At 36.7% G+C, this 26695-nt stretch overlaps 3 protein-coding genes and 1 long non-coding RNA gene across 7 annotated transcripts; 1 reads left to right on the plus strand and 3 right to left on the minus strand.

Moving 5' to 3' along the window:
- Positions 1-2245: 2245 nt before the first annotated feature.
- On the minus strand, positions 2246-16256 carry LOC123868427 (general transcription factor 3C polypeptide 5). Its single transcript, XM_045910965.1, has 10 exons — positions 16245-16256; positions 15384-15393; positions 7195-7334; positions 6898-7105; positions 5948-6062; positions 5194-5485; positions 4214-4424; positions 3766-3944; positions 2983-3165; positions 2246-2359 (listed from the first exon to the last, which is right to left on the minus strand). The coding sequence occupies exons 3-10, from the start codon at positions 7306-7308 to the stop codon at positions 2261-2263; spliced, it is 1401 nt and encodes a 466-aa protein (XP_045766921.1). The 5' UTR covers positions 7309-7334; positions 15384-15393; positions 16245-16256; the 3' UTR covers positions 2246-2260.
- Positions 5012-19482, plus strand: LOC123868447. Its single transcript, XR_006796647.1, has 3 exons — positions 5012-5025; positions 18470-18473; positions 19347-19482. It is a non-coding gene; the product is annotated as an uncharacterized LOC123868447 (long non-coding RNA).
- Positions 8117-17287, minus strand: LOC123868403 (nuclear pore complex protein Nup93-like). Its single transcript, XM_045910919.1, has 15 exons — positions 16907-17287; positions 16467-16647; positions 15725-16027; positions 14838-14980; positions 13986-14219; positions 13620-13761; positions 12876-13044; positions 12246-12351; positions 11594-11679; positions 10817-10943; positions 10499-10664; positions 9998-10078; positions 9302-9538; positions 8817-9011; positions 8117-8320 (listed from the first exon to the last, which is right to left on the minus strand). The coding sequence occupies exons 1-15, from the start codon at positions 17074-17076 to the stop codon at positions 8201-8203; spliced, it is 2460 nt and encodes an 819-aa protein (XP_045766875.1). The 5' UTR covers positions 17077-17287; the 3' UTR covers positions 8117-8200.
- On the minus strand, positions 17669-25781 carry LOC123868382 (regulator of nonsense transcripts 2). 4 transcript variants are annotated; one of them, XM_045910907.1, is made up of 10 exons: positions 24956-25781; positions 24273-24485; positions 22958-23209; positions 22101-22246; positions 21343-21637; positions 21042-21257; positions 19908-20954; positions 19401-19550; positions 18919-19064; positions 17669-17990 (listed from the first exon to the last, which is right to left on the minus strand). In XM_045910907.1, exons 1-10 carry the CDS (start codon positions 25658-25660, stop codon positions 17816-17818), a joined length of 3345 nt encoding a protein of 1114 aa, XP_045766863.1. In that variant the 5' UTR covers positions 25661-25781; the 3' UTR covers positions 17669-17815. The 4 variants fall into 4 exon arrangements, with proteins under 4 accessions (XP_045766863.1, XP_045766854.1, XP_045766845.1 ...); XM_045910898.1 differs by having other exon boundaries at positions 19395-19550; XM_045910889.1 differs by having other exon boundaries at positions 22086-22246.
- Between the last annotated feature and the right edge of the window lie 914 nt (positions 25782-26695).

Raw genomic sequence — 26695 nt, forward strand, 5'->3', positions numbered from 1 at the left:
GTAGGCATACTAAGGACAAAATAATAATTCTGGTCTGTGTGTGAGACTTGACTCCTGAGATATACCTAAGTAGGCAGGTGAGAAAGATGTAAGATAAATTGATTCCGGTATTAACAGGGGCGGATTTGTTACCTTGGCTGCCCTAGGCCTAAGGAAGATTGCCGCCCCCGTACACTCTAAAATTATCTTAATCAGCAATCAGTGTCGTTAGAGTTTAGATAATGATGCTTATCATTTTTATTTGTGAGTACCTAACAGTGAATTATTATTCACAACAGGACATTTGCATCGCCTTGTGAGAGTGATTCAGTTTGATGATCCAAACTTTTAATAAACGTAGTAATCCATGCGTAAAAAAATATTGTCCGTTCTGTTTGTAATTTCTCTAAGGCATCTTTTCCACAAGGGATGTTCTGACACCCCAGACAGACAGCGAGACTGCAGCGCATATCGTGTGCTTGCATAGTTTAGGTACATATTCAGTGGTACCAAGGTCAGGGAAGTGGTGCCTTCTGCAGTATGAGAATTATATTAATTCTTGATTTTTCATAGCTTGATTTTTTCACGTGATAAACACAACACACCTCCGCGCCTCCTTTGGTGGCTACCGGGCCGCACCTTGCATGCCTCTGGAGAAAAGGTAGCCTAATTGCTCATTGTTATAAATGTGCGCAGTAGCGGCAATTGGTACCACTGAGCAGTGAAGTGTAGGTCATAGAGGCATAAAAGCATCGCTTACCCTAGCTGTTGTACCTCAATGCTCATTTTGCATTATGACGAGCCTTTTCGAACCTGTGCAGTGTATAACACGCCAATAATAACTGACGCCTGTAACTAACGGACAACGAACTCGGACGATTAGTGAGTACCTAGATTGAATAGGATATGCCTATGCCATAAATGTGAATGTCATAGATGTGAAAAGATGCAGGCTTAGTACTGGTAGAAGCGTGCACAGGATTCGAACCAAGGGAGCCACTAGGCATATGCTGAGTGCTATCTTTTGACTGACAGGTCTGCTGAAAAACCAACTAGTATATTATTTACTATCATCGCGATTCGCGTGCCCTCTTCGAAACAAAGTTTGGCGGTCATCTAACGAAAAACTGTTCTATCTAAAGCCACTTTTTACCTTTTAGTAACTAAGCCCTGTCCACCCTCTTATATCATCCAACCATTCACATCAGCTGTGGCCCTTTTGCCTTCAATTCCTCCTTCCAATATTATTCTTGAGAATCAGAATTGGGCTCCTCTCCTAAATGCCTCAAAGAAAGCGAGCTTGCTCGTCTTGATGATGGACATGAGTACTTATTCTCTTTTTGTGGACCATTTCCAGTACCTTAGTGTACCAATTATTACAATGCTTAAAAGAATTGCTCGTTCAAAGTAGGTATGATACACGACAGGTCGAAATGGCAATCGGGGTGAGGACGTCGCGCACACCCACCCCGCTGACCCGGTACGGAATAACAATAGTAATAATGTGGGGTGTCCCCCTCCTCACACCCCGATAGCCATCTCGGACTTTCGCGTACTATAGATACCTACGAGAATATACCTAATATAGGGACTAAATTATAATTTTATTATTCACTGATTTCTTCAAATATTTGAAATTGATCTACCATACATATTGCTTATCGGCCTGGATACCGGATATCCGTTGCATCTCTTTAATAAAGTAGGTAATAACTAATAGCTGAATAATCTACGTATGACTCAATGCAAAAGTTGGATACTTAGGTAGGTAACTATTATTTTAATTCATATCAATATCGACTGATAAATTACAATTATATGAAATACTTAGTTGCTCTACGTGATAAAATATGAGTAAGTAGGTACCTAAGTTCAAAGATGGGACCGTGTTCCAAGTTCGAACTCCAAAGTAGAGTAAAGTTGGTAGGTATATCGTACTTATAGGTGCTTATAGCACAGAGGATCGCTACTCTGTGCTTATAGCTCGAACTTACCTACCTATTATAATAGGTAGGTTATTTGATACTAAGTGCACTTTTGTGTTCACCTTGCGCCGCCCGGTAGACTCATCATCTCGACTCATCGCCGCGCCGGCCCACTACTAACCACGAGTCTTCTTTCGGAATGAGAAAGGTTGAAAACAAAATTAATGAATCATTACTTTTAGGTGATTTTAGACCAGTCAACTTAGTTTAGAGATTGCGTACAGCAGAAGTGGTACCATTGTTTCATATTGGAATGGTTGGAAAGGAAATAAAACAAATAAATAAATAGCTCATTATTATGTATTCATTGATTCGTCTACTTCATTGACAGAAGTACTCGCACCACTCGCGTCCTCTTCATCCGACTCCGATGTTGAACCCGAGGAGCTGCCTTCCTGCAACGGATGATATCCTATATTAAGATCATTAGCTACACAGTATTTTAATATTCCGGCACGGTATGGTGACCTTTAAAAAAACCAGCCAAGTGCGAGTCGGACTCGCACACGAAGGGTTCCGTACCATTATACAAGAAATCTCAAAACAGTATTATATTATGTTCACTCCAACAGCTGCACAACATTGCAAGTTAATGACAGGTAGCGCCATGTATGATGACGTGATTTAGTAAACATATTATTTGACTGTGAACATTTTAATTTTATTTTTTTGTGACGTAACTACAAAATCACGGTTTTCAGATTTTTTCTTCGTCTGTCCGTTTAGCTTCATTCGCGCTTCACTATTCATTTCTTCGCAACGGAAATGAAAAGTAGTATTTAACTCGAGACTGAACCCCATTCATAGTTGATTTTCTAAACTCTTTCTTTTCGTCTGTATGGCCGGCCTCAGAATTCGAGTAGCAATTCCGCGAAACTATTGTATCAAAAACCTGTCGCACTTATGACCTTTTCCTATAAACACGCCACACATACCTAACGTACATACTACATAACCGTGCCGTGCCACGCGAATATGATCACTAAGGTGCTAAGCGACTTACGGCTTTTGACTGTACCTCAAATTTCAGGTCGGCCCTGTGAGTGTCGAGCAGCGTCTGCTTGGCGCTGCGGAAGATGTGGTCGCGGCACAGCTGGTCGGTGTCGGGGGGCAGCCAGCCGCGCCGCGCGTGGCACAGGTAGCCGGGCGGGGGCTCCAGCGCCAGCAGCTCCTGCACCTCCGGCAGCTCCACGTCGCAGTACTGACAATTTTGAACCACAATATTTATTCACTGGATGATGCCCGCGACTCCATCCGCGTGGTCCCGTCCGTCCCCGGGATGTAAGCTAACTCTGTACCATATTTCATTAAAATCGGTTCAGCGGTTGTGCCATGACAACATAGCAGACAAACAGACATATACACTTTCCTGTTAGAATTTCAATAGGGTGATGGATCGCGTCTTAACTCATGATTCCCACCCCATTTTTTACGTCACTCACTGACCAAGTAGCGAGGCGCATGTACAGTCCAGAAAGGAACATATTCACGTTTCTGGACGTTTGTTAAAAAATTCGGAATGACACCCTTCCACCATTATACAAACAAAAGACGGTACTTACTTAAGATTTTTTCCAGTTGGTAAATAAAGACCCTAAATAAAATAATCATATGACCAAATTGTTTTTTTTTTTATAAAAGGTTATAATAATGTTTCTTTTGTTTATATTAGTACCTAGTACCTACATAAATTATATAACAATATCAGATAATATAAAAGTACTAGTGAAGGACATCTAGATAAGTGACTACTGTGATTGCATCAATTTACTTCAATGGATTAAAACAAAATACATCTCACCTGATAATAAACTTGTCGCTGTGAGGGGACCATTCCTGGGCGGAAGTATACAGCGCCTTCGTACACTATGTCCTCCGATGTGAGAGGCTCCGAGGCGTACTTTTTGTAATGTCGTATGCGATCAGTTTTCTTGCAGTGAACCACTTGATCACGAGTCATCACCATCGAATGAACTCCCGCTAAAATCATCGTTATAATTTTTTTTAAAAGCAGTCAAGTGCGAATCGGACTCATCATCATACAAAAAATAACAACAATTTTTTTTTGTAATTCTTTTTTGATGAATGAATTAAATGAATTATGATTCTTTACTAAAATTATTTTCAAGATTTCTGTGATTTGAAGAATTAAGTAATATCACATCTCCTATAGTGAATTGATCTGAAGATTAATTTCAGTGGTCTCAGAACAGGTCCTTCAACTTAAGAGTACAAATGGTTCCACTCACCTGCATGTCGCATCCTGAAGTCTAACGTTTGATATATTCTTGCCCCGGGCTCTTTTCTGGGATCATAGCCATACTTTACCCACATCATTCTCCATGGGCCCTCCTTCATGTAGATCCCCAAACATGGCACTATCACTTTGAGGGAGTTTATCTTTATCTTTGTGTGATACTTTATGAGGTTCAAAGACCATATTGGTCTCTCATCGAAAAGCTGTAAAAGTTTTATTCATTTCGTTAATCAACAACAAGAAAGAAAGTTTATTGTTTTATTATATTTTTCTTTTTATAAACAATAATAATATATAAAGAATATTATGACGTCCACCCTGGCGCAGTGGTGAGCACCGTGGTCTTATAAGTGGAAGATCCAGGCTTCATTTTTTTTTAAATAAAACCAGGAACAAACGGGCAGGTGGGTCACCTGATGTTAAGTGATTACCGCCGCAAATGAACATTTGCAGTACTAGAGGAACTGCCAATACGTTGCCGGCCTTTCAGGAATTTGTTGGTCCGTTAAATAACCTGTACCCCGGGTTCAATTCCCGGCAGAGGGCCATTTCAGAATTTTTAATTTCTAAACTGTCTCAGGTTTGTTGTAGTGTAAGGATACAGCAGTGGCTAGTTACCACTCTAACGGCAAAGCCGTGCCAGTACGATGCTGCGTAAAACCCTGATAAGGGGTAAGTTTATAAAACTGACCCTTTCCAAGTTAGTCCACTTCCATCTGAGATTGCATCAGCACTAACCATCAGGGTGAGATCACAGTCAAAGGCTAACTTGTATTGTAATAATAAGAAAAATAAAATTATTAAGTTAAAAAATAAAATTATTAACTGTTAAGTTAAAAGTTTTACACAGAGGACAATTAGTCTAAAGTAAGCTGTTAAACTTTTGCTTCCGGTATTAATGCTTTCCTGAAATTTTCAATATTTCAATGCAGAATAGAGAGAATTTCTCATAATCTCAATTGAATTAAACACCTTTTTAACAGTTTCGAATTCCTCTTTCAATGGTGGATATATTGACTCTCGAGTAGCTTTCCTCTTCAAATAATAATTATGAGGTTCCAATGGCAAATCTTCAGACAAATTGAATGTGTATCTAGCAATCGGCAACCCACGGTCAACTCTAGACTTGTGAACATCATCGTCAACCATCATAGACTCATCTTTGAGTGATGCCTTTATATACCTCTTTTCTGTATAGAAATAGTTAATTGGTTTGTCCAGTCGTGCGAAACTTGAAGGTGTGATAAACATTGGTGCTGGCTCTCTGAAAACGCAATATATTCAGACTAATGGCTAACTTTCAATCATTAAAATAAAATTGTAAACGAGATATTGTCAACGCAAACTAGGTACCCACGATACAGGATTACCTAGTGTGGGTACCACCAGACACAGCGCAATTATTGTACAAGACTATATTTTGTTAATAAAACATTTTTCATTTTTTCAATTTTTTTTTCATTGATCTTAGATATTTTTTTAACCAACTTCCAAAAAGGAGGTGGTTCTCCATTCGGCTGGTTTTTTTAATGTATGTACATATTATACATCCTATGCAACATACTTGTTCACGTCCATGGTTGTAAGACACAAATGAAGAAATTATCATTATTCAAATAAATATGAGTTTACAATTAAAACTTAAAAGTAAGCTTTGGTATAATTCAGCTGTTGCTTAACAGTAATTATATCAAATGTTAAAATTGAATATATTTTAAGTACTCACTCTATAAAATGAAATTGATCTACTCCACTTGGTAATATCTGTTCTAAAAAACACTGTGGTGTGTTAGATTTCATGACAGGTGTAGTTACTGGGAAATATTGATAGTCACACATAGCTGAAACAATATTGAAAAAAATTATTAGATTTTCTTTTTAAATTTATAGACTAGTACTTGGCAGCAATCATACCTGCTGGCAAATGATAATGCAGCCTAAGATGGAGTGTGCTTGCCTAGACGATGTCTATTCATTCTTGACTTGACAGTGCTTACCAGTATTAAAAAACTGAAGGGGAAACTGATGCAGAAAAGGTATTCCATATCCTAGCGGTTCGAATTAGAAACAAAGAAATACAACATACATTTTTTTGCCCAATCTCTAGTAGTTCACCAATTAAATTTATAAGCCCATATTCTAATCATTTTTGTTTATTTGTGTCATGTCACACATAATATAAACCACTAAACTAGTGCAAACATTATTGTATTTTGTCATAATTGATTTTTTTTCTTATTTAAGATACAAAATCAGTCCACTAGAAATGAAAATATAGCTAGATCTAGATTTTACACTGCAAAGCTATTAGTAAACATGGTAAAACCTTCACCCAAACATGTGCCTGCCTTAGCATATTTGGCCAGGATTTCCTTATTATTCTAAACTGATTTAACATATATTAAAAATTACACCCAATAATCATTCAACCTACAATGAAGCCAGCATAGACAATGGAAATATGAATGGTGTGTGTCATGTTAAATTGTGAAATGTAACTTTGAATGTGAACTTTTAGTGTTTTTTACCCGGCACTCTTGCTTATTTATGTAAAAACCTGTTATTACCTTTAAGTTATCTAATTCTAGCCCATGTAGTACAGCTATTGGTTTCCCCAATAAAATAAAAATAATAAGTTAAGCTAGACCAACAATATAAATCTTTACTTATCCTTACATTCAAACTTATTGATTTTTTTCACAGACCCCACAACTGACGTTGATATAACTTCTCTCTTAATTTCATTGCCATTTCTTGTTTTCTTTACCTTCAAACTCAATAGAACACCAGCAGTTGGCTTTGAGTCTGCATACATTTTTCTTATGAATGGATTTTCAGGTTGAAAAGACATTCCAAGCCGTTTCTTATTAGATTGTGAATAACACTGAAAAGTTAGGTAAAAGGTGAGTACTTTTACTGCTTGACATCAATGGAATTCATAGTTTTATTTAAAATAAGCAGTAAATACTATACCTGTGAAATTCCCTTCAATCCACCCATACACTCGATCGCTTTTTCATCATTTTTAACAATACCAGGAAATAACACGCAGTATAGATCACGATGCAAATTTTTACTCTGATCCATTTTAATTCATTTAAATTGAAAATAAAACTTAAAGATAGGTAAACATAAAAATTCTAATACTTATTATTTAATATTTTGAATGACAGCAGCTGACTGGCAGCCCTTCCATGTGCAATTGACATTGACATAAGCACAGATTGTAATGAAACCGGAAATCAGGACTTCGTCTCTGTTGGTGTTAGCTGGCGGGCGTGCACTGCCTTTTTGGAGTGTCTTTTTTTTTTTGTTAAAACTGACTGGAAAGCGCTCTGAAGGGGTGCCGTGCGTGTGTCGGCGGGCGCCGGTACAGACGAAGTTCATACTTAGTTATATAGTTTCCCTAACTTGTTACAAATAACTACAAACTTGACATTGGCTAATCAGTGCAAAGCCAGAAGAGAGAGAAAAAAAAGATGGCACCCCTTTAGAGCGCTTCCCAGTCAGTTCCACCACCAATAAACACCAGCAGAACACAAAAACCAGCCACTTCTAACAAAAAAAAAAAACACTCCAAAAAGGCACCGCACGCGCGCCAGCAAATGCCACCACAGACGAAGTCTGGCTAATCTTTGTAAAGCCCATCGATCTATTTATAGGTCTGACCTGTGGTAAAGCCAGACGAGAGGAAAAAAACCGGAAATCAATTCGACTATTCCCATTTCGATATTTTGATTTTTTGAAAGTGCCACACGAAGATTAAGTCTGTATTCCAAAATTAATATTTATTATTTTTGTCTTTTGGATTTGCAATGTGCAATGTGTGCAATGCAAGTGTGATGCAAATTGATAAGAGCGATATGTATTGGAAAAGATCGGAAAATAAACAAAATTTATATTTAAAAGCAAGTTTTATTTCACATCCTATTTTTCTTAAATAATAAAAGTTATTACACTGTTGACAATTTTTTTTAAGTTAATGCATGAGAATCTGCATTTGAGCAAGCTGGCTGTAGGTGTCTCCTGGCATCCTGTACGCTATATTCCCAGCAAATATGTTAAGGACTTCAGCTTGCTCTCGCAACCACTCCAACTGCTGTGACAAGAATTAAAAAAAAAATTAAACCATGACAGGTGATATTTAATATTTTATTGAGTGAGGCGAATACCTCATCTAGATTTAAAATCTAAAAAATAAAAAATATATCCACCCCGCGCATCTCACCTGCTTGAGCCCACGGACTACCATGGCCACAGTTGGAGCGCGAACTTGGTGGGTATTTTAAAGGCAGGTATCTACTATGTTCGCGTTCCAACTGCGCACCGCGCATCTGCAACTGATCCATAATGGAGACGGTATGCGTACTGCCACAAGAAACACGCTTCGTGTTCGCATAAAAACCTCCACCGCGAGAAGCGCTCGCCGCGGAGCGTTCAATGTTGCATGCTACCGGAACGTGAACGTATTTACTTTTGCAGCAGTTGCTGATGCGCAAAGCGCAGTTGGAACGCGTACAAACACAATACAAATGCGCCTCCAGCTCGCTCCGGCTCAGCGAACCAGCCCACAAGAGCACACCGTGACTCCTCACCTTGGTGGCGGTCTGCGCGGCGAGGGAAGACTGCGCGGTGCGCAGCTTCTGGCGCTGCGCGATGAGGATGTGGCACAGCGCACGCAGCACGGCCGGCAGCGCGCGAAGCAGTTCGCCGCGTGCTGCCCGCGCGTCCGCCACGCGCGCTTCCAGCTCGCTGCGGCTCAGAGGCACCAGCTCACAGGAGCGCACCGTCTGCAAAAGAATACAATATTGAAGCGAAACTCCTTTTCAGATGTCATAAAAAGAAAAAATTGCCACCATCACCGCCGCAGGGGAGAGAACTATTCTCTCACTTTCACAGTTCCCTTAACTTCTGCTGGTCACTGCTTTAGTTCTGGCCGCTACCTACTGTTGACAAAGACTTCGAGATGCGACCACTCTCTATAGTTATGAGCTCACTGTCTGATATAATTAACAACTATATAAAAGTACTAGACTGACCAAAGGCTAACTTGGTAGTAGTAATAATGAAAATAAGTCACCTCGAGCGCCGCCTCGTAGTTCTCAGCGTGGAAGTGGTCGAAGAAGGTGCATAGTTTGCAGAGCTTGTTGTAGGCGTCGAGCAGCGGCGGCGGCGGTGGCGCGTCCGTGGCGCGCAGGCGGCGCGACACGTGCTCCGCCAGCGCGCCCAGCCGCGCGCGCAGCCCGCCCGCCGCCCCGCCCGCGCTCACCACCTGCGCCAGCAGCACGCAGAACAGCTCCAGCACCTTTTCCAGGTTCTACGATACACAAAGAAAATTTTACAACAAAAGTGTGTTTGTTTGTTGGTTCGTTCTTCAATCACGTCGCAACGGAGTAACGGACGCTTACAAGCCCACTTCAAAACATGCCAACATGTTATGAATTAATCTACATAGATTGAAGTCTACAATCTACATACACATTACACATAGCATACGAAACCCAAATTAGAGACGTTATGGTTTGAAACGAAGCTTTACATTGTATGGTACGAGTATGTGCTCAAATGCCGGTGAGTAAAATGAGAAAAATCGTCACCGCATCACCGTCACCGCCGTCGCGTCGGGAACTAATCTTTCTTTCTCATAGTCCCACTCTCCTCTGCATAATATGTTCTAGATGACATATTTTTAGTTGTTTTTCTGAAGTTAATTTCAAAAAAATATGACGAGAATTTCTTCTATTCTGCAAAAATAGGTTAAAATATAAAAACTTACCCCAGCTATGTCATAGACTATTATAGCATCTTCAAAGAGGCCTTTGTTCACCAGCTGTTCTGCAGCATTAAGGGCAATGACCTGCAAAAAATATTAAGAGTATTAGATATTAAACAAAACCGATGCTAGAATGGCAACCTCGTAGCGGAAACCGTAGCGATGGAACCTTGCCAGACGACATCACAGAGGGAACCATTGGAGCAAGGCCTATGTCCAGCTGTGGATGCCTATCGGTTGGCAAATGATGTTTTTTATGTATAAAGAATACTAGCTGTGCTAATCATGACTAATACTCCCCTTTCCCCTCCAATTAAGCGTAAAGCTTGTGCCAGGAGTGGGTACGACAATAGTGTAACGAATGGGGTTTGAACCGCCGACCTTTCGGAATTCAGTCCGCTGCTCAACCGTTGAGCTATCGAGGCTCTGATTGATTGAAAGACTGGACCATATTCGTAAACAAGCAATGAATGTACGTGGATATCGGCCAAGATTTATGCATACCTTGCTATCGATGTGTGGGTTGTTGAACTGGTCCAAGAGACCGGAAGTTCGCAGGCCGGTGCTGGCGTCCATGCGCCCGAACAACAGGTCGTAGTCGCGGCTCTCGAGCGCGAGGTCCGTGCAGCAACACATAAACAGGTTCTTGCCGCTGGGGTCTTTTAGATTTCTACAACAAAGTAACAAAAATATATCACATATTAAAAAATATAAACGTATATTAATATTCATGGTATGCATTAGATTTTAGAAATAGAACCTAAAGAGAAGAAAGAGAATCAAAAGTTTGAATCTGTGAAAAATTGACTGAATTTTATTTACCTCAAAAAGAAGTAATAGTTCAAGGCATCCGATGGATCAGAAAGTTCGAATTTCCTGACGTAAAGCAGGATCAGTCGCGCCAAATTCAAGCGCCGCAGCGGTATCGGATCGTCCGTATCCACAGACACTGAAAAATATACACAGTATCTTGAAATATAAAATAAATAGACTTTTATTTCAGGCATATACAACTACCCATACTGTAAATGCAAAAGAGTGCTTGTTTCTCGGTTTGTTAGTTTGTCCTTCAATCACGTCGCAACGGAGCAACGGTTCGGCGTGATATTTTGCATGCGTATACAAATACGTAGTTAAAGACCTAAATCCACGCGGTCTAAGTTGCGGACATCAGCTAGTAGCACATAATTTGATAGTATAGAATAATCATTAAGCCTATGTTAGTATTTATTACTAGCTTAACTTATTTTATTTTTCTTTCTTTATTTATTTGCATTCATGTTTTACATCATAATAGAAAATAATTATAATATTACAACATGAAGCCCCGTCAGGGCGCTGCAAAGTGATTATATATAAATAAAATGTCACGTATATAAAAATTAAAAAATTAAAATCAAAAAATTAAAATTAAAAATTAAAAAATTAAAATTAAAAATTAAAAATTAAAAAAATGTTATGGCAATTCCTAACAACTAATCCTAATAATTCACAATGTCCAGGGGAGCCTCCTTGCCTAGACTGTCCAGTTTAATAGCCAATGTACTGAATGTAAATCTTAGATTATCCTTTTAATACTATATCTATAATAATACATACGTAAAGGCGCCTGTACGTTGCGCGGAGTACCCAACATATAGACATCGTGGAGAGCCAAAGCCATGTGCACGCCATGAACTTGATATCTAAAAAAAAACAATGACATTATACCATAGATATTACGTTCATATAACATGGCGTATAAAATTCTTGCTCGTTGATGAGTAAGTAAGAAGATACAAAACCCACGAGAGTAAAAGAGATAGCGCTCCTAAAATGTGACCCAAGTGTCGTAGTTTTAAGTCTTCACTTTAGATACGTATCCTACGTATCTGGTCTTCTTTTTACAAAGGTATCTGTCTATTTATATAAAAAGAAAAGCTAACTGACTGACTGATCTATCAGCGCACAGCTCAAACTACTGGATGGATCAGGCTGAAATTAGGCTGCAGATAGCTATTGTAATGTAGACATCCACTAAGAATTTTGAAAATTCAACCACTATGGAAGGTAAAATAGGAGTTTGAAATTTGTGTATAAGTCGCCGGAATAAGTATAATATAATTGTATAATACACAATATATAAAATATAAGCTTATTACTAAGCTATAATGTTTCTAGGTCGATCAAATAGAACGTATTTTGTTAGTCGGCTAATAAAAAACAAGCAAAAAAACAATGTAAAATATGAAGAAATATAAAAAATACCTACCTGGGTATTCTTGACAGGAACTCTATTGCTGGTTCAAACTGACCCGTCAAAGTCAGTACTTGGAAGTATACCAGTGGTTTCTCATAGGCATGATAGTGTGTTTCACCTACAATATAACATATTACATATATTATTGCAATATAATGTTTGTTTGGCAACAATGTTTTTCAATTCATAGACCTAGCGTCAAATATGGGAACATTTGACGCCTGCCAGTGACGTCGAAGCCTCGACGTTTTGTTATAAGTTTCCAAACTGTCGTGAACTTAGCTAGCAGCCTGTCAAATGTCATTAAAATAAACTGATCGTTTTCTTTTAAGCTGTTAAAAATTGAGAAAATGCTTTAAAGAAGTTAAAGAATAATAGAATAGATTTTTATTCAAATAAACTTTTTACAAGTGCTTTTGAATCGTCAAAATAATCTACCACAGGTTCGGAATGCCATTCCTATCGCGAAGAACCAGCAAGAAACTCGGCGGTTGCTCTTTTCAAGTGCTCAGTATACAATAATATACCATACTGTACTATAACAAGCAATTGCAGCCCCGCGCATTGCTGGAGCAAGTCAACTCCATGCTTTTTGTCATTTACATAATCTTCGACTGCATAATATGCTTTAATGTCGCTCACCATATTCTTCTAAAATCAGTTTCTGCAAATCGGAGTAAGTGAATGAGTCAGCCTCGTTGTTGGCGCGCGACTTGATGACGGAGAGCTTGAGCCACAGGTAGTCGTCCGCCGTCCGCGCCACTTCCGAATGCTCGTCGCTCACGTCACAACATCCCACCACACAGTACACCTGGCGAAATTACACGAGTCGGTCTTGTACATGAAGGGTTCCGTATCATCATCATACCTCGTATCACACTATCACACTTCACACTAATATTGTGTGTATGTGTGTATGTGTGTGTGTATGTTTGTTACTCCTTCACGCAAAAACTACTGAACCGATTTGGCTGAAATTTGAAATGGAAATAGATAATATTCTGGTTTAATACATAGGCTACTTTTAATCCTGGAAGATCAAAGAGTTCCCACGGGATTTTGGAAAACCTAAATCCGGAGCGGAGGCTTTGTAGTAGACACCCTTTGGGTATGGAACCCTAACAGTATATTGTATCATTTTTTTGAATAAATGCATTAATTAGGTTGAGGGTTGAGACATCGAAAAGAGATTGCAATTTTGAATGAATGATGAAAAGCATGGATTTTAACGTTTCAGCAAAGCAAGTTTCAGGTAAGCAAGGATTCTTTATCAAATATAATAAGTAATATTGCAACATTGCAAGATGCAATATGCTAATATTGGAAGTTCTATCGCTAAAAAATCCTATGTACATACATATTATTATTCACTTGAGTGTTACTTACGGCTCTTTTATATGGATCAGTAGAGTGGCGAATTTGAAGTCTGTACTTTAAATTGATTTCTGTTTGCAATTTGTCACTCAGAACTTTCTCTGGATCTCTTATGTGGTCCTCTAGGGCCGTTATAAATTCTTCGTGGTCTCGGCTAAAATTTTTGCATAAATTATATATACACCTTTTTACAAGGAAAGTATATTTTTTTTCGTTTTTTAAATTATAAAAATCCTTTATTTAACAACAAGAAATTATATGATAATAATTATCTCACAGAACTTTAAGTATGGGCAAATATAATAACAAAAATTAAAAAAATATGTGCCAAAATGCAGACAAAGTTTTTAGTTCGGGTATTATAAGACTATGACTTACCCAGCTTTTCTCAGACAATACAATGCAGCATTTGCATCCCCACTTCGCAAACAATAATACACCATCGGCCATAGAGGTCGGTCATCAACTACCCCGTCAGTCAGGCCCTGATTGTTCTGTCCCTGGAGTCGGAGCCCTACGAATCCTCGTACCAAGGGGAATGTTCCTGGCTCACCACCTCGCAATGCAGCCGCTGGGTTGGCTCGAACAACATCGCTCATGTACTGTTTGTATCTAGTTTGGCAATGAAGTGTAGAAAAGTATAATGAAAATAAATAAAGATTAGGTAATCAATCAAAAAACTGGCCAAGTGAAAGCCTGACTCGCATACTGAGAGTGTGGTATCTTGGAAAGATATGTGTATCTATTTTGTTGCTTAAATTATCTCCAACTGCAAACCTAAGTCAATTTGTAATTCAAAAAATATTCATAACTTCAAATAATTCTCAGATTTTGCATTTACACAGGCTGTAAGACAGTGCTTACCAAGTAGACTATTGATTTGCAAGTATAGAAATTTGCTGCATATTTTTTACTGCATTGACTCAGAAGCTTGGTTTTATATAACTCCATAGACCATGTGGCAGACACAAAGACAGATGGGCGAAAAGAGAGCCTATAAGGGTTCTTTTTTACGTCAAAACAGGTAGGGAACCCTAAAAAATTACTCTTCCGAGAAATTCTTAATAGTGCTAATTAATCTCAATATTTCTTACAGAAATGGAGACTGTATATTTATACTTTTTGACTGTATACTGTGTCTTACTTATATTGTATTTTTAAATCATATAAATAAAATACTTATTATATGACAAATAGGTGAGCATACAAAATAAACAATAAAATACTGACCTCTTTTCTAAATATTTCTTCCCCTGAGCTATAAGACATTTTTGTATTGTGGGATTCCCCCTAGCTTTCAAGGGATCTTCATCTCTGACAAGAGCTGGGATATTAGCCATAGTTTTAATGATTTCCCACATTTCTTTTACTTTCTAAAAAAAGTTGAATATGAGAAATGTCATGGCAAATGAATACAACATAATATTTTTACATAACCACTTTTAAATAATGCCTGAAATGTTGTCAAGTAGGATTTAGGTTTCTAAAAATCCTGCGGGACCTCTTCAATATTTTGGGATAAAACATAGAAGTCCTATGTCAGGTCTCTGGGATGCAAACTATCTGTGCATATGTCGAAATTGGTTGAGCGGATGAGCCATGAACAGGTAATAGTCAGACAGACTGACACACTTGCGCATTTAGTTATCACAACTCTAAACTCTATATGGCAAAATTAAAGGAAACGGGAAATGTTACATTATAAAGAGCGAGTAAAAGAAAATGATAATTTTACAAATAAGTGGTTAGCAATAAGATGATAGTAGGAAGTACAGTAAGTGAACAAGTGCTAGTGCAATTACAACACACAATAAAGAACACATTTATAAGAATTCCAAGTACAAAATAATTACAACTTTATATTAGTATTGTGTTTGAAGGTCTGGATTCAAATATTTCAATATAAGGGTAACAATCTAAACAAACCTTAGCAATTTCTACATTTTAAGGAGTTTTTTTGTTAAATAGAGATTTGCAATATAGAGTTTATATACCAGATACCTACATATGAGTTTTACAACACAACAATATTGAGAAATTGTCAATTTCAAAATAAAACAGGTTTCAGTAAATGTCATGAAAAGAAGTACACTATACAATATTTTATAATAACTTACAGGATCATTAAACTCTTCTGCAACTTGTAAGAATTTTTGATGCAAAGCTGTCCTAGATTTGGCACCATGAGCAATGAGCTTATTATATTGTTGTACTTGTCTAGCGTATGCTGCTTCAACACTATCTAACATGGAATGACCAAATTTCTTAGGAGTGTCTGCAATGCTGGGGAGCTCTGGTGTGCGTTTGAGGTCCAACCAATTCTGAGAGGGCCCTATCATGGCATTCATTAGCTTAATTTTTTCTTTGTTCCATTCAGACAGCATGTGCTCCCATTTTTGGTCCTCTGTAGTTTGAAGAGACTGTAAATTTTTAACTTTAGCAATTAACTATTACAATGTAAAGGATTATTTAAAGGATAAGAACATTTGGGAATGAGTTTCTTTAACAGCATTGTTAGTTCTAATAAGTTTTAAGTGATAAGTACTGTGAAATGGTAATAATGAAAAGAATACCCATCTGACTTTGTTGTGGCCTTCTTCTCAAGTCAGGGCATGTTTGGAACCCTCGTAACTTTAGTTTTAAAATAATATAATTAATAATTATCAGCATTATTCAGTACCTACTTCAATTATCTGACAAATTCAACAATTTGACATCAAAAAGTGTACAATGATAACCAATTTGAATAAAGGCTGTGATTTTAACTTTCAAGTGATAAAACAAATATTGTTGTACAAATCCAATGATGATTCTATAAAATTAAAAAATATCTAAACAATATATCCATAATATACTCACATTCTTGTTAACTTCATCAATGAGTGATAGTATTGCGTTTTCTCTTTCATTTTTTAAAAAACTTTCAATATCTGAATCTGCAATAGGTTGCAAAGGTTCAAAAGTTCTTTTAGAAGATAATGTTTCTAGTTTCTGTGATATCTGTTGCAAGTCAATCCCTTTTGACCCAAATAACACATGGCTAAAATAAACAACACATTTTTTGTTAAGTAGGTACTTATTTTTTACATATTTATATGTATTTTTGCAGGTTTCCTTCAAAATAAAAAAATATTAAAACTAAGTTGCAAGTTTTCTAAGTTTGAAAACTACAAGTGCTGGCCATAATGCACAAGATTGTAGCAGACTTGAAGAAGTAAAATGTTAGAAATTCCCTTCAAGTTATCGTCATTTCCAACTTCAAAAATCAGTAAATAGCGTAACGTTTACAATTTACTTACGCTTGTATCTGGTTCGGCCCAGACTGAATTACTCTCGAATATAATTCGTGAGAGGCTTCTAGGACCTGGCCTAAAGACCGTTCGACTCTTGGAAGTTCTTCATTGCCCTCAATTTCAGTCGTCAACTGTTCTGCTTGTTGTAAAAGTTTACTAAAATCTTCATCACCCATTTTAAGGTTAGTTCTATTTAGTCTTTTTTCAACGCACTCACCAAGGGTGATAACTTTTTTTTTAATGATTGCTGTAATTATTACAACCTTTTAATTTTCAGCAACGCTTTCATTTCATTTAGGATTTAAATCAAGTAAAAGCTAAAAAGACAAAAAGTAAACAAAAAGCGCGAAGCAGTAAGCACATTCTTTGACAGTTTGAATTGGTTTGAATTATTGTAGTCTTTGGTTTGAATTTTTAACTGAATTGAAGATTAAAAAAATGAAACATGTCAAAACCTTTTCGAAATATCTATTGTCTATGATCTCCACTAAAATCATTCGTTCACTTCTTTATAGTCCACTTTATACTTTATGAATAGTCCATCAAGATCTTAACCGTAAATCGATTAGAAATATCGATTGCTCTCAGCATATTTTCAGAAAGAAAAATTAAAATAGCGAATTTTGAGTTACATTTAGAAACTTAAATGATACTACCTATTTTTTATTAAAATGGAACTTTGTGAATAAGCATTATGATTTTTAAAAAAACTTAGGAGTAGCCTGCATCAGCAGCGAATCTCGAAAAACTCAAAAATAAAACAAGAGACCTTCTATAAAATTTAATAAATTGCAACCCGACTTATTAATCAGCTTATAATATTATGTTGAATGTTGTCATACATGTAATATTTTTATGATGCGATTATTACTAATAATAATCAAGACCCAAGAAGTTTAAATAATGTAGTACATTTTATTTAAACTTCTTGGGTCCGAATATCAGGTCTGCATCTGGAGCTCCTTTTGGATGTTGATATTTTTGTCGAACATGCTGCCCCCTATTAGGATTGCCACTTCCTCCAGATCCGCCACCACTCTCTGCACTGTACTCTTCCTCTTCTTGCCTCTCAGATATGTTTAGCGTTAAACTGGAAAACAAATTGTTAAAAGATAAAATCCATTGCTACTTTATTAAAAATACCTCTCGGATTTAACAAAATCAAACTATCATAGTTCGATTTTTTACAATATCTAATTAACCAGTAATACAATATCAAAATTACCACATTGATTTAGGTTTTTAAAAATCCCTTAGGAACTGTAATTTTCTGGGATAAAAGGAAAGTCTATGTTCCTTTCCAGGATGTTAGATATCTCTGTACCCAATTTTGTCAAAATCGGTTAAGCAGATTGACCGTAAAAACGTAACAGATAGCCGGTAGGCAGAGACACTTTCGGTTTTATAGTATTAACCAAAGTGAATAACCACACAACATAGTTTCCAAAACCACACAATGAGACTTTTCATTTTAAAAGATAGAATAATTGTGTAGCCCCTATTTTTCCTTTGTATTTTTCGCAGTGTAGACCTCCAGCCCGTTGGACAATGACCTCAAGAAGGTAGCAGTATGGTGGTGTGTTCTACAAAAGGCAAGTCTAGATGTAAGGTAAGTCTAGGAGTAGATGTAAGCACAGATGGTTGGGATTAAATATTTTTGATTGTAACGTCAGCCAAGTAGCATTTGTCATGTCTTAAAAAACATACCACCTTTATCTAACAAATCTATTGAGTAGTTTACGAGTTACGAGGGATTATAATATTGTTACGATATAAGCCTGCACCTACGGCCATTTTGATTATTATTTGTTGTTATAGCGGCAATAGAAATGCACATGCTGTGAAAATTTCAACCTATTATGATTCAAGAGATACAGCCTGCTGACAGACAGACAGGCGGTTGAACAGACAGCGGAGGCTTAGTAATAGGACCCTGTTGACACCCTTCGGACACGGAACCCTAAAAAACTGCTAAACTAATAAACCAACCTTGCCATAGGTAAAAAATATGTACAAACCGTTTCACTCTCTCCATTTCTTGCTTATCAGCTAAAGCCTGTTGCTGTAGATTACTTGCCAGTTCTGGAGGCGCATTGAATGATTTGTACTGTGGTTTTGTCCCTTTTCTAACCATCAACACAAACTCGACACCCTCTTTGCCTTGCTGTAAAAAAATGTTGAATGTCATTTATTATGAAATACAAAATTGCTCATGCTGTTGTACACCATCTCTCAACTAAATCAGATCTATATGTATTGCTATCCCTTTCTAATAATCCTCTTTGCAAAAAGGTTAGCACTACATTTAGATTTTAGACCTGTCCCATGTATTTCAGATTAGAGATTGAGTAAAACAGAATTACCTATATTGACAAAATATTTTTATTTTACGAAAATTACTCTTGAATTGATTGATAATTTTGCATAATTTCTGTTTTAGTAATAGAATCAAAAATATATTTTATTACAGTAAGAATTTAAAAGTATTATTTACATTTACCAGTAACTGTTCATACGTCTTTTTGGTAGTTTGTCGACACGTCATCGGCACAGCAATATCTCTTTGTTGCGGTCTGTTTTCGCGCTGTCTCTCTGCAATATTTTCCATTACCATCTTTTCAAATGCTGATTCAAATTCAACATCCTCCACCTAGAATTTTTTTAAATCAGATATTAACTATTTAGCTATATTCACACTCATACACTTACGGCCGAAATTCATGTAATTAATCTATTTGTAATCTGACGACAAATTGCTTAGCAAAAATTTAATCTGCCATCAGAAGAGTTGTCAAGAATTGCATGATATTTTTTGACGAATTACAATGTCGTTAAGTAACACATTGATCGATTACGGATAGATTGATTATATTCGATTTCCAAAGACATAGATTTACATTACAAAAACCACAGCTGAACGGATTACGTGACTTTCGAAAGATAGAATTAAAAAATGAAAAGAAAGATGAATGAATAAGATTCTCTTGTATTAAAATTATATATTTACCGGCTTTGGTGTAGGCCGCCGTGGTTCAATCGCCATTTCATCACCTTGTACATCGTTATCGTCATTACCAGCGTTCTCTGTAATAGGGTCTTCATCGGAACTTTCATCAAGCATTGTTGGGTTGTCCGTTTCATCATCAGTCTCTATTATAGTATTCAACCCATCTGCAACACTATCTTCTCCCTGATCATCATTGTCGTACTGCTCCTCTTCATCCAGTTCAGGATACAACGTTAGCCTGATCTCCTCAATAGCATCCTTACATTGCTGCCAATTTGTATACAGAACTATTTTGGGTCTCAAGCTAGTCAGACACTCTTGGTAAATATACTTCACATATATGGGAAATTTATTTTCTTCTGTCCAAAAGGGATCAGAATATTTGAACCAATAATAATTTTGGAAAAACACAAGAAAATAGTCTAGCCGCTTTTTGCTTGACCCACTGTTGAAGTATGCTCCACATGTCTCGAGCAATGCACAAACTAATCTTATTCTAAACACGTTATCCGGTGGATCAAGTGATGAGACATTGGCGTGCTCGTTTGTGACGCCAAAAGTGATGAAGGAATAGAGAACTGTGAAAACATCTCTCGAATCTAGAAGTTTATAGTTATACAGCTCTCCAAGGTATCTAACAGTTGCTATTCTCCTTTGATTGTAGCGTGGGTGGGGGTCTTCCATTGTGATCCTTATCTCTTCGAGTATAGTGTCGACCACGGCGGGCGCGACCGCTTCCTGCCACGCCGCCAACTCTGCAGTGAGACGCGCCAATGCTCGCCTGGCGCTGGCCCTCACTCGCCATCCCCCAGCTAAATGCTGTATTGCTATCGATGATATTTCATTATCATCCCAATTCAGCTTTCTCATAAGTCTCAAAATTTTTTCTTCATTACTTTTTTGTAGATCTTCATGGAGTATTTTCCTTATAAACTGATGCATTGGTGGTTCTTCTTCCTTTGGCTGAGTGGGTGCTTCGGGAGGACAAACGTAATAAAACGCGTTTTCGATTTGCGTGACATACCTCGAATCTAAAGCTGAAACAGTCTAAATACAAAAAAAAAAAAAATCTATTACTCGTGTTTCATATTTTTAAAACCTACTTTCAAATAATTTTTTTAAATAACAATTTACCTTTTTCCTCATCATTTGCTGTAAATAAATCATTGTCCTCTGGTGTGTGTCCGGATTGCAATATAAGTATCTTCCGCAAGTTTCCAATAAATTGCAGGCCATCTCAATGTGGTGGTGTTTAAAATCATGGAGCAAAACTTTCAAGCAATACAAAGCTTCCATTTTTGAATACAAGCCAAATTTAACTAATTCACCAATAAACCTTACAACTTTGATCTGCAAAAACAAATGTTAAAAATTGGAAAATTATATGTTAAATAAAATTGTTACATTAACTCTAGTAAAAATATTCGTTTCAGACCTTAGACTCAATGTTGATCTGATCTTTCTTCCTGACATGATATTTAAAGTCTTGCTTAAGCATTTGACAGAGATCTACACAAACGTCAGGTAGCACAGGATACAGAATCCCAGCAAATCTTGAGTAAAATGGCAACAAATCAAGCCTCGTTCTGGCAACACTGAATAGCACTCTTGTCAATTTTTTTCGGTTATTTTTTGTATTGAGATTCAAAACGAAGTCGACAGCTGCATTATCTATTACTTCTCTGTTTATGCAGTTTGGCAGTTCATTCAAAAAAGCATCAAGGGCATATCTGAAAATAATTTCAATATAAATTACCAACATCCAAAACTGCATAATAATGGCCCAGAAGAACACATTCACCGAGTTATGATGATATTCAAATTCAAAATATTTTTATTCAATTAGACTTTTACAAGTTCTTTTGAACCATAAAGAGCATCTACCACTGGTTTGGAATGCCTTTCCTACCGAGAACCAGCAACAAACTCGGCAGTTGCTCTTCTCAAAGATTTCATATACAATATTATGCCATGTATAAAAGTAATTGAAGTCCCACACATTGCTGGAGCAAGCTGCAGGTCAAATCCACAATCTTTAATCATTTACATAATCTTCGATTGTATAATTACTTTTCTCAGGAGTGGAAACTATGCTGCTGAGTTATTTATATGCTATGCTATTTATAAATATGGGTAATGATTAAAGATTAATTAATAATGATTATATTCTAGTGTTACATCAAGTGTTCTAACTTGTTGGATACATTGGCAGGCTGGGACTCCTCCTGCTCCACATCCGGCACAACTAGAGGCTCTTCACTGTCACTGAGCTCATCCTCTTTCAAGTCTTCATCCAGCATTTCTTCAGTTACATCAGTCTCTGGTTTACTCTTTACAGCCTATAAAATTATTAATAACTCTATAAGACATTAGCTCTAGTATTTGACTATAACTCACAAATTAGTCGATACTAGAGCAAATTTCTTAAAATGAACCCATTCAAGTAAAGATTTTTATATAAACCTTTGAGAATGATACTGCCATTGGCGCAATTATAATGTCATAAGCCTACGTTGTCGTATTAGTTTACAAATTGCGAAATACCAAATTAAATTTGAATATCGCGGGCAGACCTGTCTGATGCCCCTTAAATCTAATATCAAAATGAGGCTGTGTAAGAGTATTACAAATATTCCAGTTAAAAATAATCATTAAATGTATGTAGCCCATCAATAGTTTACTGCAAGAACTCATTATGAAAAGTCATAATATACAGTTTACAACTATGAACTATGTAGAACTCCTCTTTACAATGCAGAACTACAATTATGTAGTTATAGCTATGTAGTTAGAGTTGTTGTAAATAATACTTAATGATTTTAGCAATTATTGATTTTGGTGATTATTATAAAATAGGGATTCTTTCAAAATATGTCAATATGTTTAACTATGATTTTGACAAAATTTGGTTCATCATTTTTGCATCCCGAATATAGGCTATTTTTTACCCTGGAAAATCAGTTTCCATGGGAATTATGAAAACCTGAATCCATTCGGATAGAGTAGCAACTAGCAGAGACTATCTAGTGGAAAATATGAAACTTCCTTACCTCTTTTACTTGATAGTTAGGCATGAAAACCTTAAGATCTGGTAGACTAGTATAAAATGTTCTGGTGTCCTCATCTTGCCAGGGATCAGTGCCCGCTTGCATGATGATCTCTTCATTTCCACCAATGGTCACAGTACCAGGAGTCTCTATCACTGTGAAGGAAAGTGTAGGAGGCTCACCCGCTTCTCCCAACTCTTCGCCCAGTACCTCAGCAAAGTTTTGTGCACCCACCAAGAGCTTATCATATGTTGCCTAAAATATAACAATCATAGTCAATTTTTTAATCCTAGAGACCAAAATGACAACTAGAAATGTCAAACTTATAAAAAGTGATACCATCTTAGCAAAAATAGTGTTGTGTAGGGGTGGCACTTTCAAAATCAATGGTTGTCCTCATGGTTCCAGTTCAGATAAAAATCGTTAGTAAACTAATATTTGGTGCATAATGAATGAGTATAATAAACCGGCAAAATGTGTAATTACGAGATAAAAAAAGCAGCACTAATCACATATTTTTGAAAGACTGGAAGAATAAAGTAAGCAACGAAAAATAATTCACCTAAGGAATGTTTCAATAGCATGTAAAACAAATTGAGAATCAGCCTATACTTATTTCATTTGAATCGGAATTATTTTCAACACATTCTGTTGTCTCACAAATATCTTATCGGTATTAGTTAATATTTATTGGTATCAATTCAAAATTCAAAATGTTTTTATTCAATTAAACTTTTACAAGTGCTTTTGAATCGTCAAAAAAAATCTACCACTGGTTCCGAATGCCGTTCCTACCGAGAAGAACCAGCAAGAAACTCGGCGGTTGCTCCACACCACACCACTATCAAAGATTGTGGTGATTGCACCACATCACTCAAAGAGTCATAAAAAACAGGCAATGAAACGTTATTTTGGTCTCTGGGATTAATAAATGGACTATAGTGGTCTTGATTCCATTTTGGATTTTATTTGGACATTATTATGCAAAAAGGAGACAATCTACGCAGAGGTAGTTTTTGATATTCAACATAACAACAATAAAACAAGTTTTCTTTAAATTTTAGACTAGCGGTTGGCTGCACTCAAGACTTGCTGATGGAAGTTTAGCCAAGTAGCAATAGTCTAGTGGCTGAAACATCAACCTCCTAATTGGGAGGTCTGCAGTTCGATCTTGGGCATGTACCTCCAACTTTTCATATTACATGCATTTATATGTTTTCCTAGGTGAAAAACAGGTTAGTTTCATAAACAAAGTCTTATTAAAATTATTTACTTAGTTAAATTACAGCAATAACAAATGATGTGTTATAGCACTTACCTGGTGTTGTTCTAGTTGATCTTTTCTTTCCTGTGACAGTTCACCTCTGGTATGCAAAGTTCTTTGGTTAGCAGCATGTAGGGCTTGCAGTTGAGCTCTCTCAGCCAACAAATGTTTTGTGAGTGATAAAAAATAGTCCTTTAGAAGACTTCTGACAACTGTCTGTTTTTCGGCTGGTAAAAATGTGTTCCTAGGAATAGTAACATTATGTTTCTGAAAAAGAAATGAATATTTGTTGCATCACAATATATAAAATTAGAACTCTTGAAGGTACCATGAGAAACAGTGAATGCTGGCACCTTTATGTAGTCAACATCCAATCTGCTCATACAAAGTGTTTCTGCTCAACATTTCTGATATGTGCCACTAAGGTGTGGAATGCCCTTCTGGTGTCAGTGTTTCCTGCCAAGTATAATTTGAATACCTTCAAGACAAGAGTGAATAGGCATCTATTTGGCAAACACACTCCAAGCTAGACTCTAGTAATGTATAATTACTCTTTTTCTCAGGCATGATTATCCAAGCCTATCTCACAATAAAAAAAAAATTATTTATTCATATTACTACATCATGTAAAATGCAATTGTGCAAATTTTCTTATGAAACTGCAAAATAACACCAATGCTATGTCAAAAACTAATCATAATCAAATAAAATAATGCATTTAAAAAAGTTGTATTTACCTCCGCTGTATCTTTAATCTTTTTTGGTACCAACCCAGCATAGTCTTCCCCACAATGTTTACAAAATGTCAACAATATAGGAATATTATTGTGCTCTTCTTTATCCATATTAATTAAGACCGTAAGGACATTGCCTAAGAGAGGAAGGCCCATTTTGTTGGTGAAAATTCCAACAGCGATTAGTTCAGCATAAAAACGAAGATCCACTCGTAATTTTGATGAGTTTGTTATCTTATCGGTTGCTTTAAATGTTAAAATTTTTTGCCAATTTTCGAAGAAAAAAGTAGAAAACTCTGAATATGTTTGATGCAAGACGGAACAAAGGTTTATCGCTGCTGGGATATCGGACATTTTGAGTTTCGCCTCGGCGATAGCTGCGGCCACTTCAGAGATGTATTTTGTGAGATTGAGTGCACTCAAGTCTTTTGAAAGCGTATCCAATTGCGTGGCACTAAAAGATTTTAGCTTTTTAACAAACGTTGTGTTCTTCTTTAAGCCCGAGTCTAGTTTAGAAAAGTGATTATCTGGTGGACGAATGCAGTTTAAATTCTGATTTCGCAATTCAGACTTATTTTTTATCCGGGCTTCCAAGTTTGATACGTATTCAGTAAGCGCAAGTTTATCGTTTTCTTCAGTATTCTCAGCAGGTAGATTCTCGCCCGAAGTATCTTCATTTTTATCAGCTTCTTTTTCGTTTGATGTCATGTTATACTTTGTGTTAAAATGAAATCATTTATGCTAAATAAAAAATTAGTATTGTTTTAGAACAAATTGTTTTTTGAGAAGCTGAGAAACAACCACAAATCCAAACCACAATACATTACAATCTGCAATCAACCACAGACCAATAACATGCAATCAACAATCAAATCAAATCAAAATGTCAACTCATCAGAACCAATAATCAAAATTCAAAACCACAGATCAAAACAGAGACAGATAGGGCTGAAAAGTGTACGATTTGACTGGATTTGACAAATGATTAAACCAAAGGTACCTAAATACTATCTCTATGTACCTAATAGTTATATAATTTTTTTCAATGGACCTGCCCTTGGATTGAATTATTTTGAATGATCATGGAATGGACTTCGTCTGTGTCGGTGTTAGCTGGTGGGCATGCTCTGCCTTTTTGGAATGTTTTTTTTGTTAAAACTGACTGGAAAGCGCTCTCAGGGGGTGCCGTGCGTATGTCGGCGAGCGCCGGCACAGACGGGGTCCATATTTGTATAGTTTATCTAACTTGTTACAAATAACTACAAACTTGACTTTGGCTTATCTTTGTAAAGCCAGACGAGAGAGAAAAAAAAACATGGAATGATCTATGTCTCTCTATGGTATTTACTATAGTATTTGTATTTATTTTTATTATGTTATTTACCTATTTCCCGCTCGGTTATTGGCAAATATTGGCATGTGCGTGGCATGTGCCATGTTATCGAAGCATAGCATGCATAGAGATAGTACCTATATCCTTCATCCAAGATAGCATGTTATTGCTTTTTGACAGGTTTTGTTTTTTTTTCTCTCTCGTCTGGCTTTACAAAGATTAGCCAATGTCAAGTTTGTAGTTATTTGTAACAAATTAGTTAAACTATACAAGTATGGACCCCGTCTGTGCCGGTGCTTGCCGACATACGCACGGCACCCCCTTAGAGCGCTTCTTAGTCAGTTTTAACAAAAAAAAAAAAAAAAACACTCCAAAAAGGCAAAGCACGCCCGCCAGCTAATACTAACACA

The sequence above is a fragment of the Maniola jurtina genome, chromosome 1 (assembly GCF_905333055.1).
Source record: "Maniola jurtina chromosome 1, ilManJurt1.1, whole genome shotgun sequence".
Lineage (NCBI taxonomy): Eukaryota > Metazoa > Arthropoda > Insecta > Lepidoptera > Nymphalidae > Maniola > Maniola jurtina.